Source organism: Chrysemys picta, chromosome 7 (assembly GCF_011386835.1).
Source record: "Chrysemys picta bellii isolate R12L10 chromosome 7, ASM1138683v2, whole genome shotgun sequence".
NCBI classification, from domain to species: domain Eukaryota; kingdom Metazoa; phylum Chordata; order Testudines; family Emydidae; genus Chrysemys; species Chrysemys picta.
In genome coordinates this window covers 17,271,606-17,285,614 of record NC_088797.1, presented here as the reverse complement: position 1 = coordinate 17,285,614, position 14,009 = coordinate 17,271,606, and the positions used below count along the sequence as shown (strand labels likewise).

General features: G+C 44.3%; 1 protein-coding gene across 4 annotated transcripts in view; it reads right to left on the bottom strand.

Annotated features, from left to right (window-relative positions):
- The window catches only part of LMCD1 (LIM and cysteine rich domains 1), a 69,936-nt gene that overhangs the window by 47,263 nt on the left and 8,664 nt on the right, over positions 1-14,009 (bottom strand). For 2 of the 4 annotated variants that reach the window (XM_065550835.1, XM_065550834.1), the window contains one exon: positions 7,932-8,060. The exons of the other annotated variants lie outside the window; for them this stretch is intronic. In XM_065550835.1, coding sequence (XP_065406907.1) covers positions 7,932-7,949 — 18 coding nt within the window. In that variant the 5' untranslated portion in view covers positions 7,950-8,060. The remainder of the gene's footprint in view (positions 1-7,931; positions 8,061-14,009) is intronic. 4 annotated transcript variants of the gene reach the window in all.

Genomic DNA, 14,009 nt, shown 5'->3' with positions numbered 1-14,009 from the left:
AAAGGGTGGGAGAGGGAAAAGGCACAGAGGTGAAGCTACAAGATGCTCAAAACACCATAATTGAGAGAGAAGGCTACACTGGTTAAACAAAAAGCAAAGCCTGACTTAGAAAGGAAGTGAAAATTGTCACACACACACACAAACTAACTAGGGGAAGTTGATAGCAATTAATGTAATTAAAAGCTAAGCATTGGAGAAAGTTGATAAGTGAAGCAAGAGAACAAGGAGAAAGGGTCCTTAATTCTGATGGCCATAGATAAAAGAAAAAACTCCTCCTTAAGTATATCAAGAATAAAAGGACCCGTTCCCATTTAGGTACTTATGGTTAACAGGAGTTTTATGCTGGAGGACTTTTCAGTCTAAAGAAGGTATAAGAAGTCAGAAGCTGATGCTAAACAAATTCAGACTAGACAAAGCACACATTTTTAAACATAATTAGCAAATGGAACAGCTTACCCACGAATTCAAGGGATTTTCTATCACTGGAAGTTTACAAATCAAGTTTGGATTTTAAAAAAGCTCTAGTTCAAGTACAGCTATTCAACTTGAAGTAGGAATTATTTCAGGGAAATCCTGTGGCTTGTGTTATGCAAGGTCAGACTATCACAATGGTACCTCTGGCCTAAAAACCTATGACTTCAGGCAAGTTCACACAGCAGATCAGCAACAGTGCTGAAAACAGAACTCAGCTCTCCTAGCTGCACATCCTGTGTCTTATCTGCCAGGCCACACACATAGCCCATTGAAAGTTACTCAAGTTATTTAGGCACTTTTGAAAAATGCCATCTTGTATGTATAAATGTACCATGCAGAATAACGCTATAAAGAATCAATGGAACATCCGCTCTTAAGTCACTATGGTGCTTTTGAAAGAGTTACCTATATTTACCCAGAAGAATTAGCTCCTCAGATGCTTATTCTAACTGTTCATCCCCACTTACCTAGATGAGGCCTCTGCATTCTCAAGGAGTGTTTTGAATTTTTAATCTCTAAACAGAAATGTTGTGCAAACACACCATGCACAATAATGAAGCACCCACATAACCACCTCAAGGTATTTTTCAAACAGGCTTTTTTTCTCCCTCCCCCCAATTAAAGACAGCCAGAGACCTGTATAATTGAAGTTGACTTCCAGAGAGCTGATTTGAATTCACTGCAAGTGAGGTTTGAGCCTATCCATTTAGTATTAAAATTTTCCAAAGTCAAATTTTAGCTTGCCTTATGGGAAGATAGTTGACAAAGAGGAATCTGTTCCAAATTAATGATCTAAAGATGGCTTACTTCTAATTCTTCGGTATAATTTAAGTCGTCCTGCATTCAAGAATGTTTTGGGCACTTACCAGCCCAGCCAGAAAGCTGGGGTTAAATGCCATTAAGGCAGAGCATGAATGTTACAGGTGGGGCTGCTCCAGCCTACACAGAATTTCAGACGTTAACAATTCCAACTTTGAAAGAACTTCCATGGGCAAGAAAACACTAAGAATTCATGCATACAATGTTTAGATGGTTTGGGACATTCCATGCAGCACAATTGTTTGAGTTTAATTACTTATTGCAATTGCTTAACTGGGTTGTGTTCCTTAGATAAAATGTTTATTTGCCTACATTAGAGAACTAGGACTGGTAGGAAAAGGATGCCTAACTCAGCAAGTCTTCGTAAGAGGTTTCGTATCATGGCAGGGTGGGAAGTGAGAGAGATCAGGTAGCTGCAATACAATACAGGTAATGTTGCTGCATGATCTGAACAAGGATGAAAACATAAGCTCCAGGAAATACCACAGGGACTGAGAGAAGGAAACAAAGCCAAGACAAGCTGAAGGGGGGTGAGAGGGGGGGAAGGGGAGGGATCCAAGATGCACTGTTGGAGGACAGGAGAATTAAATAATCTATGGACAAAGGTTTTCTTCATTGCATTCAGCAGGCCCAGCAGTATGTATTTTCTGGGTTTCCTTTGGTTTGTTATATTTATTCTGTATTGACCTTTGTAATCCATCTAGATTTGGAAACACAACTGTACACTGCACCCACATCTCCAGGGAAGCTTAAAAAGTGAATAACATCCCTCTTAGTTTATTTGAAGCTGTTGTAAACCGTGAAAGAGTCAAATCCTAGAGAGAAAGCTACGGAGCCCTTCGAGCAAGGCCAGAAACTGCAGTACTCTCTCTTCTCTGCTAAGGTCCCTGTATGTAGCATCAGCTATTAGAGTGGCTTCCAGAAGAAAAAAAAAATAAAATAGCTCTGTTAGGAGAATGAAGTTAAAGGTATGACAAGTCTGCAGCTCCATTCCTGCCAGAGCCTCAGTGAAAACTTACATCTACCTAAAGAATGAAGGTTCCACAGCTCCTAAAAAAGGGATGGGGGTTTTATTGGCATGGAACTCAGTTCCCCATCTTCAGGATTCTCATCATTCCTCTCTTGTGTTTCATATCCAGTTTTGGTGACGTGATCAACATTTCTGGAATTCCCACACAAGGGTCATCACTCCCACCCACCTTCCTATCTCAAAAATCTTCATGAGACATTCTAGGACAAAGCTCATAAATGTGTTTGCTCCTGTTTATAGTTCAGCTGGCACAGCTATTAGGACTGTCGAGAAAAGGAAACATGCCTGCCTTTCTGCTGATAGTGTTTACGTGCAGCTGTACCAAAAGCTGCTGCAGAAGCCCTGTGTATACAGACTGCACTAGACTGAAAATGACTGGACTTTACAGCTATGTTAAAGGTCATCCTTTGACATTTGTTCACTTTTGAACAAAGCAAAGTACATCACATTCATGCAGTTATAGTCATAAATGACTGAGGAACTGGCAAGATTAAAGGATTCATTGAGGAAGATTTATGTATACATAAGACCTGCCCTAAATTCAATGGAAGTCAGGACATTGCTGTACCAATGGGTTCTACCTTGGTAGGAGCTGTGACGGCTTGGATCACAGAAACCTCCTTGGGAGCTGCCACCAGATATGCAAAGACTACCCCTGCTCCTGTTTTCCCTGCCAGCTCAGGACTCCAGCACCCTGTCTTGCTGAGCCAGACACTCCTGTCTGGCTCCAACACAGATCCAGGGTCTGAATCACTTGTCCCAAAGCTGCAAGTTTACCTGAAAACAGCTCCCAGAAGTGTGCTTGTCTTTAGCACTCAGATGCCCAACTCCCAATGGGGTCTAAACCCAGATAAATCCGTTTTACCCTGTGTAATCGGTCCTAGCTGGGGCTCGACCCTTCCGGGCAGGAGGGGAGCCACACCGACTCACTACTGGGAGAACAAGCAGTCAGTTAGTCCCGAAGCTCCGGCCCTCTGGTGCAGGGTGGAGCAAAGCCGACAGTTAGCTCAGGGCTCAGGCCCTCGGTTGCAGGGGACTGAGCGGGTACATAGTTCAGAGCCCAGGCCCTGGATCAGGGCGGGGCAAACACAGTTGAGCTCAGGCCCTTGTTGGCAGGGGGCTGAGCGAGCAAGCAGTTCAGGTATGGCACGCCTAGGCTTTCTGAAGCCGAGCGTTGGGTGAGGGGGAAGCCTGCCACCTGTGAGCGGGGGTGGCAGGGGGGAACGCAGGCCCACCCACTCCACTGCGTTCCAGCCTGGGGCCCTAGCAGCGGTTACTGCCGCTGCTGGTCAGTGGGGTATCCAGACCGCAACACACTGACATAGGCTCACACTCGGTTGCAGCCGGACCGGGGTCGGCTACCCCCGGGCTACTTCCACGATCCCCCTCAAAGCCTACCTCGTTCGTCGCGCCGGGTTCGGGCCAGTCCATCTGCATGGGCTCCTCTCTGCCAGGGCTCGGTGGCAGGTCCAGTAGCTCTGCCGGGAAGTCAGGCCAACGGTCCTCAGGCGGCTCCTCTCGGTAGCAGCAGGGGCGGAGGGGTTTGAGTACAGTCTCACCCTCAGGGTTGCTGGGGTGGGGTTCCCAGGGATTCTCCCAGTGACGGGAGCGGACAGGCTCCGGCGGCTCCTCCTCGTAGCGTGCCCGAGGTAGCTCAGGACAGCTAGGGTCCAGGCCTCGGTCTTTGGCGGTCTCCTGGCCGGGAGCTCCCGGCCGCACGTCTGCTCCCTGTGGTGGCTGGCCGCCAACTGAGCTCTGGCGGCCGGCCTTTATACTTCCTGTCCCGCCCCTTGACTTCCGGGGGGCGGGGACAGGCGGCGGTGGCTCCACCCACTCTGGTGCCTGCACGTGGGCTCCCTCTTCTGGGCAGGAGGGAAGCCACACCGACACACTACACCCTGCATAAAGCTTATGCAGGGCAAACTCATAAATTGTTCGCCCTCTATAACACTGATCGAGAGATATGCACAGTTGTTTGCTCCCTGAGGTATCAATACATACTCTGAGTAAATTACTAAATAAAAAGTGATTTTATTAAATACAGACAGTAGGATTTAAGTGGTTCAAAGTAGTAACAGACAGAACAAAGTAAGTCACCAAGCAAAATAAAATAAAATGTGCAAATCTATGTCTAATCAAACTGAATACAGATAATCTCACCCTCAGAGATGCTTCAGTAAGTTTCTCAGACTGGACACCTTCCAGGCCTGGGTACAATTCTTTCCCCTGGTACAGCTCTTGTTGCAGCTCAGGTGGTAGCTAGGGGATTCTTCATGATGGCTCCTCTCCCTCTCTGTTCTCTTCCCCCCTTTATATATCTTTTGCATAAGGCGGGAACGCTTTGTCTCTCTGGGTTTCCACCCCCCCTCACTGGAAAAGCACCAGGTTAAAGATGGATTCCAGTTCAGGTGACATGATCACATGTCACTGCAAGACTTCATTACTCACTTGCCAGCACACACACATATACAGGAAGACTCACAGGTAAATACAGCCATCTGCAGACAATGGGAGTCATCAAGATTCCAAACCATCATTAATGGTCCACACTTTACACAATTACAAAATGTAACTCTGAGGGCCTATTGTATCTAAAACTAGAAATATAAGAGTGGTACATTTATACAAATCAGATGATCATACTCAGTAGATTATAAGCTTTGTAATGATACCTTACAAGAGACCTTTTGCATGAAGCATATCCCAGTTACGTTACATTCACTTACCGTATTTTCTCTAAAACTATCTCAGTTACATTATATTGACTTATTATAAAGTTTTTATAAAACCATATAGACTGCACAACGTCACAGGAGCAACAGAGGAATTGGGTTTCAGCTAGCAGTTCTTACTCTAATTAGAACTTTTGACAGCATATGGATCCTCAGAATATATTATATGGCTTCTTTTGAGTTTAAAGTGAGAAGTAGCCAATGTATCCTTGGTGTTTCTGATGGGAAGGGGTGATCCACTGTGGAGAAGAACTGGCTTAAAAATTTCACCCCAGAACTAGAAACAAATCCAACCCAAATATGTGAGGTTCCAATAAATACACACCATGTTCTTTTCACTTCTTCGTTTCCCCATTCTGGGCAGAAATTCAGATATATTGTGAGAAAAGTCAGTCTCATTGTGGCAAAAAAATATTGAGACTAAGTACCAGAACTCAGACTCTCCCTCCCCCATGGAGACTTCCAGATGATTCTTCTGGTAAGCATCAGAATTTGTGGGTGCATGTTCAAAGGTGATCTTTTGTAGTTTCTACATATTGTTCAGCTTGTGTATAACATTTAATTTATCCCAAAACCATTTTGTGGTAGATAAGTATCATGAACCACACCTTAGAGATATGGAATTCAGTCAGCACCCACTGGCAAGGTCAGATTTTTCAGAAGATCTTATCTCCTAGTTAGGTACCTAAATAAGTAGCCAGAATTTCAGAAGTATGGAAAAGTATGGCCAGTCACAATGGAAGATGCCGGGTATAGAGCATTTGAGAATCTAGTCCTTAATTCAGTGCCTAAATGTGAACTGAGTTCTTTTGGAGGGAGTGGGGGAAATCTGACCCCAATTGTTGGGGCTGCACACTTAAGCACAAAACCTAGTTGTGCATATAAATAGTGCACTACAATTTCCTATTTAAAATGTAGGGAAGTTCTCTTAAAAAAAAATCTCCTAATTTAAATATCCCATGCCTATCACAAGGTTTTCCAAAGAAAGCATCTTTAGTGACGATGAGATTAACAAAATAATTTTAGAGTTTATAGGCTAATTAATGCCTTAGAATGTGTATGTGCTGGACATTTAGAGAGCAATCATAAACTGCTATGTAAATTAAGATTAAGGGGGACTCCCAAGAGAGGAAGGATTTTGGTTTATTACCCATTAAATCAGCGCTGTACTGAAAGGAGGTATGGGGGGGACCTTGCACAGTGGATAAAAAAAAATGCAAACACCAGATACTCTCAGTTTCAGTGCACTTTATCCTAACAATGGTTCTTAAAATTGCATTTCTTGCTGGTGCTTAAATTAATAATGTACTGCAAGAGCATTGATTGAAATGCAATCAAACATACACGTGTGCTTATTAGCAATTCAGTATATTGCAGTTGCATTTCACACAAAAAACTGAATTTTGTGGCTAAACTTGCTATTTACATGCATAGCTCTATTTGTATATGGAACTGTGGTAAGTGCATGTACAAGGTGGAGCCCTGACCCTGCCAGGGCTGCCCAGAGGATTCAGGGGGCCTGGGGCAAAGCAATTTTGGGGGCCCCTTCCATAAAAAAAAGTCGCAATACTATAGTAACATGTATTTGGAAATGTAAAAAATAACTAGTGAAATACATTCAAAAATGTGTAATAATTTGAAAATACACTAAATACATTTAAAAACATTAAATGCTTTAATGGTATGTATACATTTGCAATTACATAATGGGCTGTTGCTGCCTGGGGGTGGTACTGCTGTTGCCCTGGGCTGGGTGGGGAGCTGGGCTCTGGGTTTGGGGGGGGGTGCCTGGCTCACAGGGGCTGGGTTCAGGGCTGGGGGTCTGGGCTGTGGGGGTGTGTGTGGTCAGGGAGGTACCTGGCTCAGAGGGGCTGGGCTCAGAGTTGGGGGGTACCTGGCCCTGGCCGCTTACCTCCCCTCTCCCGGAGTGTCAGCGCTGCAGTAGCATGGTGTCTCCAGCGGGGCCTGAGTTCCTGCCACTTGGCTGCAGCTTGCAGCCCTGCCCCCTTACCAGCTGAGACACAGGGGGATGGGAGATGACGGAGGCAGGGGGAGCCTCTGCTGACACTTGTGGGGGCCCCTGTGGGGCCTGGGGCAAATTGCCACCCCATTCCCCCCCCCCCCCCCCCAGGCAGTGCCCTGCACCCTGCAGAGACTCAGATTGCATAAAGCTAAGCATGCGAGTGGCCAAAATTAAGTCAATGGGACTGCTCAGGGATACAGAATTAATGATGTGAGTAAAGTGTTTGAAGTATCAGGACCTATGTTTATAACAAGTTGACACATCACCAAATACAGGACAAGGTACATCTTTTGATGAATGCCAGGCATTATATTAAGTTACATGAACACCTATGTTAGGTGAACATCAAGTTTGCAATGTCAAGCAGTCAGAATGTAGATCATGATAGCATTAAGGCTGGTTGAGCTCCTCTGGGGGGGACAGACAGACACCCCCCCCCCCCCCCCCGGCAGATATCCATCATGGAAAATTGCAGCCCAAAAGTTTAACAAAATTACAAGCAACTGGACAGGGTCTTATGATGGAAAGTGTTGTGCAACCTTGTAGGTGGTAGGTATCTATTATCTGCCTAAAATACATATGCAGAACAAAAGTCCCCATCAGCCCCACACCATAGGCAGCAGGAACCTGGCCTGGAGTATCATAAATTCCTAGTTTGGTTTGGGGATTCAGCTCACTTAGGCAGGCAACATAGAAAGATGCTTTTAAAACCTTTTGACAAACTTCTGGACGAAAAGGAGACTTGATCAGAAGCTGGTATCCTCAGACAGAATGCTGAAGGGTTCTAATCACTCTTCTAGATTTGCTCTTCAGAAACCACAATGCTTAATATGCACCAATCCCATTTGTTTACCTGACCATCTGACACCATGAATGTTGATAGAAGTGATCCAGGGAGAGGGGGAAGATAATTTCTTTGAAGAAACTGACACAAGTGCCTATGATCTATGGACTAGATCCTCAGCTGATGAAGGTTATGTAACTGAATATTAAAACAAAAATGATGTGGTCAAAAACAGTCATGTGTGCTCAAAATATAAAGCCTTATTTTAACTAAATTGTAAATTTACATCAAACATTTTCCCTCCCAGGGTCTCATTTAGCCCTGTAACAAACAAATCTTGGGTGGTATAAGTTACTGTTATACTGAGAGTAAGGAATTTAATGCAAATTGGCTCTCAATTTGTTTTGATTCACTGTGTGCTCTGGAATTGATGCTTGCCATGCCTTGTATGCAAAAACCTCTTTCTGGTTTTATGGTTCTGCAATTAAGCAAAATGTTTGCTTCTTGCATTCAACAAGCAGAATGGAGAAGCAATGATGTAGGGTTTGGATGATTATAGAGTATGTACTGTACATATGTAGGCTATATTCAAGTCAATGACAAAACTCCCTATTGACTTTAGTGGGTCCAAGCATTTGGTCGTGTTGTTGCATTGAGAAAGATATGCATAAGTTTCAAGATCTATATTACTGGATGGTTGAAGTTCAGAGATAAAGCCAGTTTGGACCAGTTCACAAGATAAAACCTGTTCATTTGCTCCAGAGTTGCTTACAGTTATGCTGCTGTTTTGTCTTGTTGGCAAGGAAGCTTGTGTTAATGAAGTACAGAAGGAATGATGTAACACAGCGAGGGTCTTACAGAAGTTGAGGCATATGAATATTAAACTACTATGCAAGGTTTTCCCTGATTAAGTAGTAGTACATGCTGGTTTGTGTCTTACAATTGTTAGCTACAGAACTTTGCAATGCCGGTGTCCTGTCAAGTACACTGTAGGTGAGGCCAAACTTGATACTTTGACAGGCAACCCAATGTCTTGTCACACAAGGCAACTGTTCTAAACACAACTTCGAGAGGCCTAGTTCCTTAGAGAGGATGCCTTTCAGGGTGGACAATTCACATTGCTACAGTGCTGTGAAGAAGCTTGTTCTTGGTGACTTCTGGAAGGAGCCCTTCAACCATGCTTTAAGTATGCAAACTTGTCCATTACTCATCTTTGAATTCACAATCCAGTTCCCAGTAGCAAGCACAGCACACCACAAATCATCCAATTGCCCTGTTGTTGGCAGTCTCAGAGATTAAAATGGCAACTGAACAATCCTCTACCCCTTGGAGGCTGTAGCTTCAGCTTTGTGTCAAAACATTAATGTGGGGAAGTTCCGCAGATAGAGAGAGGACCTCATCTATGGCTGTCAATCCAGCACCTCTCCCCAGCATTAAATTCACTAAAAAGTGATGAAAATTTGTCAGGTGTGAGATTTATCAATACCTTCATTTCTTGGTCTTGGGATAAAGGAGGACTGTTGTGACTCCTTTTCTTATCATTTGCATGGGTGCAGGGTCCATCATATGCATAATCTCAACCTAATTTGTTACCACAGCAGAGCAAGTCTCGATCAAGTGCAGATATGCATGTTACTACACTTAAAAGAAAAAAAGGCACTTTTAAGGCCTGAATTAAACTAATCCAATAGAGAAGATTTGGACACAAGATGTCAGGGAATGAATTGGTGCCATTTGGAACGTTGGGAATACTAATGGACATTGTACTTCAGAAGTGTGGGAAGTTTACCCTAGAAACAATGTCTTTTGTTTTGGCAATAGAGAGCACAGGGAAAGGCATTGATATTGAAGGAAACTATTTCAGCAGAGCTGCCAAATTTCAACCTCCAGTACGACAAAGATATTTGCAGAGGCTCTAGCTCTATTATATCTTCCTCTTCCAAGAGCACATACTTGGCAGCCAGAATTCCTCTCTCTAACAGTGCGTGAATTCATGATAAAGAAAGGACAGGCTTTTTTAAAAAAATAAGGTGAACAGATTTTTCCACTAATATGAAACTGGAGCTTTGAAAACTTGGTCTGAATTATAAAAACGAAAGTGTGGGGGGTGAATCTGCCCAAATTTGAACTAAATACTAGCCCTTATAAGTTCCAAAACATTCAGATAAGTGTGTTTGGTTTCATTTAAGTACTATATTTCAGGTAAGTGTGCCTCCTCTGTGCTTTCTGCTTCTCACTGGAAGCAGAAGTGTTGAAATACCATAAGCAATTATGGTAATCTACTAATATTTTGCACTTCTGTTGTACTCTCCATCCAAGGAGATCAAACAACCTCACAAACATCACTGATTAAAGTCTCCCAGACCTCTCCTCCCCCTGAGCACCACTGTCCTCATTTGATAGAAGGGAAAATTAAGCCATGGGGAAGTTAAATGGCTTGCCCAAGGCCACAAAGGAAAGCTGTGACAGAACACCTGACTCCTATTGGTTCGGCATGGTAATAGATCACATTCCCTGTTCTCACAGTATTTACAGCTCAAATGGAAGTAGGCACCATCAGAAATTGCACATGGAAAAATCTGTCCTTGGTTGTTATAAAGTCACTGGTACAGACCCAAGAGTTTCAAATACATGTTGAAACTCTGGTTTCTTTGTGATACCCAAACTACAAAACCTTAAATGCAAACCTGGGGAGCTTTTAGAAGTGATTGGAGAATGTATTTAAAAAGACTTGAGGCAAAAATATTCACACTTAGTTAGGTAACTAATGTTAAGTATCTAAGTGGCTTGATTGACAGATGGTGAATATTCACAACTCCCATGGATTTCAAAGGGCAGAGTTTCTACACAGGACTGCAGGCTTGGGCCCTTGCTTTGCAAATATAGGTAAGAATGGATGCTTTAACCTCAAGAATTATTATATAACCAATGTATGCAGCATTGTTCAATGGCTATTAGCTAGGGTGGGCAGGGATGGTGTCCCTAGCCTCTGTTTGCCAGAAGCTGGGAAATGGGCCACAGGAGATGGATCACTTGGCGATTACCTGTTCTGTTCATTCCCTCTGAAGCACCTGGCATTGGCCATTGTTAGAAGACAGGCTACTGGGCTAGATGGACCACTGGTCTGACCCAGTATGGCTGTTCTTATGTTGTTGTAGCCATAAGTTTAGTGTAAGTAGTTAGCACAGCCTAAGGGTATATCTACACTACAGGGGGGAGTCGATTTAAGATACGCAAATTCAGCTACGTGAATAGCGTAGCTGAATTCGACGTATCGCAGCCGACTTACCCCGCTGTGAGGACGGCGGCAAAATCGACTTTTGCGGCTTCCTGTCGACGGCGCTTACTCCCACCTTCGCTGGTGGAGTAAGAGCGTTGATTCGGGGATCGATTGTCGCGTCCCGATGGGATGCGATAAATCGATCCCCGAGAGGTCGATTTCTACCCGCCGATTCAGGCGGGTAGTGTAGACCTAGCCTAAGGCACCATTCAAGGTTAAGTGGGGCCCCTCCACCCTCATAAGGCTTAGGCTGAAGCCTGAGCCTGAACATCTACACAGCAATTTTTAGCCCTGCTGCCCAAGCCAACTGACCCAGACCAGTTAGAGGTTTTTTTTTATACCTGTGTACACATACCCTGTGTCTTGGGTGGAAATCAATACCAAGGACTCCATGCATACCAGAGCAGAGAGTTACATAACACATGGGTCTGATCCTCAATCCATTATAGTCAATAAGAGTTGAGAGTATTGAAGGAACCAACCCATCACGAGCTAATTGCAATCATAGCTTTTCTTCATAGCTCTGCCAGTGGACCTCACCACCCTAGGACTCTGTTTTAGTCTTGGGCCTGTGTTGTATAAACAATCATGACAATTTTAAGTGTGGATATTTGTCTAACAAGGAGGAAGGTCCAAATCCTCAAAAGGTTTTTAGGCACCTAAATGGCATTTATTCCAATGGAAGTTTGTCACCTAAACACGTTGATGATTGGACCCAAGCATGTGACCATCAGATCTATGTCTATTTGTAACCTAAGCAAAGGGACGCCAAAGGAGAAAAGCTAGTGCTTTTACAAAGCTGCTAACAATAGTTCAGGCTCATTAATATTTTATTGTCATACTCAAATATTCTAGGCTACAGTATGTAATTTTTGGCTTTAATGAGAAATTAAGTCAAATAACTTGTTCCAGAAATGAATACATTTTCTGTAGTTCAAAGCCAGAATCAATGAAGCTGGCACAGGGTCATTGAAGTTACACTCCCCTGTACCAGCCAGGTCCCTTTTGCTGTAGAGGACACATACATGACCTCTATAGAGCCCCACACAATAAAAAATAAATGTACAGCTGCTCCCCTCTACCATGAGGAAGGTTAGTTTGTTGGGAAGGTACCTCTACCACCTATCCTTCCTCAGTGTTCCTCCTGAAGTGAGGACAGCAGCTTTAGTTCATTTTATGGCTGGCAATCCATAGAAATCCCATGGGCTGAGGCTGCAGAATGGATGCACTGCAGCAAACATTGCCCTGGTTGTAGAACCATCTTGGCCACTGGTGCAAACTATTCGGCTAGCTCTGCACCCCTACACACTCTTGGTGATAGGAAGAGATTCTCCGCTGTCATGAACCCTCTTCCCTGAACAGATTTTCCATGTCAAGAGCACTTTGCCAGGGCTTGAGCAAACCCTGGGGAACTTGCCCATAGCTTTAGCGGATTGCAGCAAGTATTAATGAATGTTTGAAATGGTAATATAGAGCTGGATCCTGCTTCCATTGAAATCAATGGGAGTTTTGCCATTCCTTTTAGTAAGAGAAAGATCAAGGCCATGGAGGTCCCATGGGGATCAAAATCTGATTTGGAACTGGGCTGCTTCTGCTGGTCTGGGGTGATTATTCTGCTTCTGTTCTGGCTGGTGTCTGTACACAAACACACTATTTAGCAACTAGACATAGCACAAAAGCCCACAGGGAGCTGCTTTTGTTAGGTTCACTCTTCCTCTTCCCTTTTTGTGAAGCTTTCAATCTTGTGCCCCAAGCAGAGACTTGGCAGCATCCCTGCAAGGCTGCTAAAGAGCTTAGCTGGTATGTTCCACAGGCACATGAAAAAGGGGAAGGGAATGAGGAGTGTTAACATGCCCCCTGGGCACCTCTGAGGCCCTAACAACTGCTACAGCCTGGATTTTCTCAGTTACATATGAATTTTACACAAATGTTAAATTCTGGATCCTATTAATTAAGTCCTCGCTTTTTCAGAAAGGCTCATTTCTTTGACAGCTCATTTGCTATCCTTAGTCAAGTTCCCATGGCCCTAATTATTTGTACTTATCTCCCCTTGGAACTGACGGTGAACTATTAGACACACCCTCCAAACATTGGATTGAGTCTTACTCCTAGAAAGTAGATAATGTACAGTAGTGTTTAGGGTTACCATACGTCTGGATTTTCCCGGACATGTCTGGCTTTTTGGGCTCCAAATCCCCGTCCGGGGGGGGGAAATCCCAAAAAGCTAGACATGTCCAGGAAAATCGGGACATGCCGGGCCGGCCGGCGGTGCCGGGCCGGCACCCCAGGGCCCGAGCCGACCCAGGCTGGAGACGCCGGGGGGGGCCAGACTGGGCTGTGCCTCCTCCCCCCCCCCCCCCTTACCTGCTTCAGGCTTCCCACGAATCAAATGTTCATGGGAAGCAGGGGAAGGGGTGGAGTTGGGGCGGGGGAGTGGGCGGGGCTGGGCCAGGGCCCCGTGGAGTGTCCTCCTTTTGGACACTCAAAATATGGTAACCCTAGTAGTGTTGCATGGGTATTCCACACCAATACTGTGGAAAAGGGGTTTTCTCCTTTCCTCTGACTTATTCAGAGGATTCAGTTCTTAGCTAGTTTTAAAATACTCTTCCTTAAGGAGCTGCTAAGCATTAAGGCCCAGATTTTAGACATTTAGGCACTGCTGCACTCAGCACTGTAGCATCTGATTTAGGAATCTAAATCTCATTTGGAAGAGGGATTTAGGGTACTTCAGAGACTCTAAATACAATCAAATTTCAATGGAACTTAAACAAAACAACAACAACAACCAGTCAGATGCTGCAATGCTGAGTGATGACTAAATACCTTTAAAAATCTAGGCCAAAAAAACCTATCCTGGCTTTTCAGGC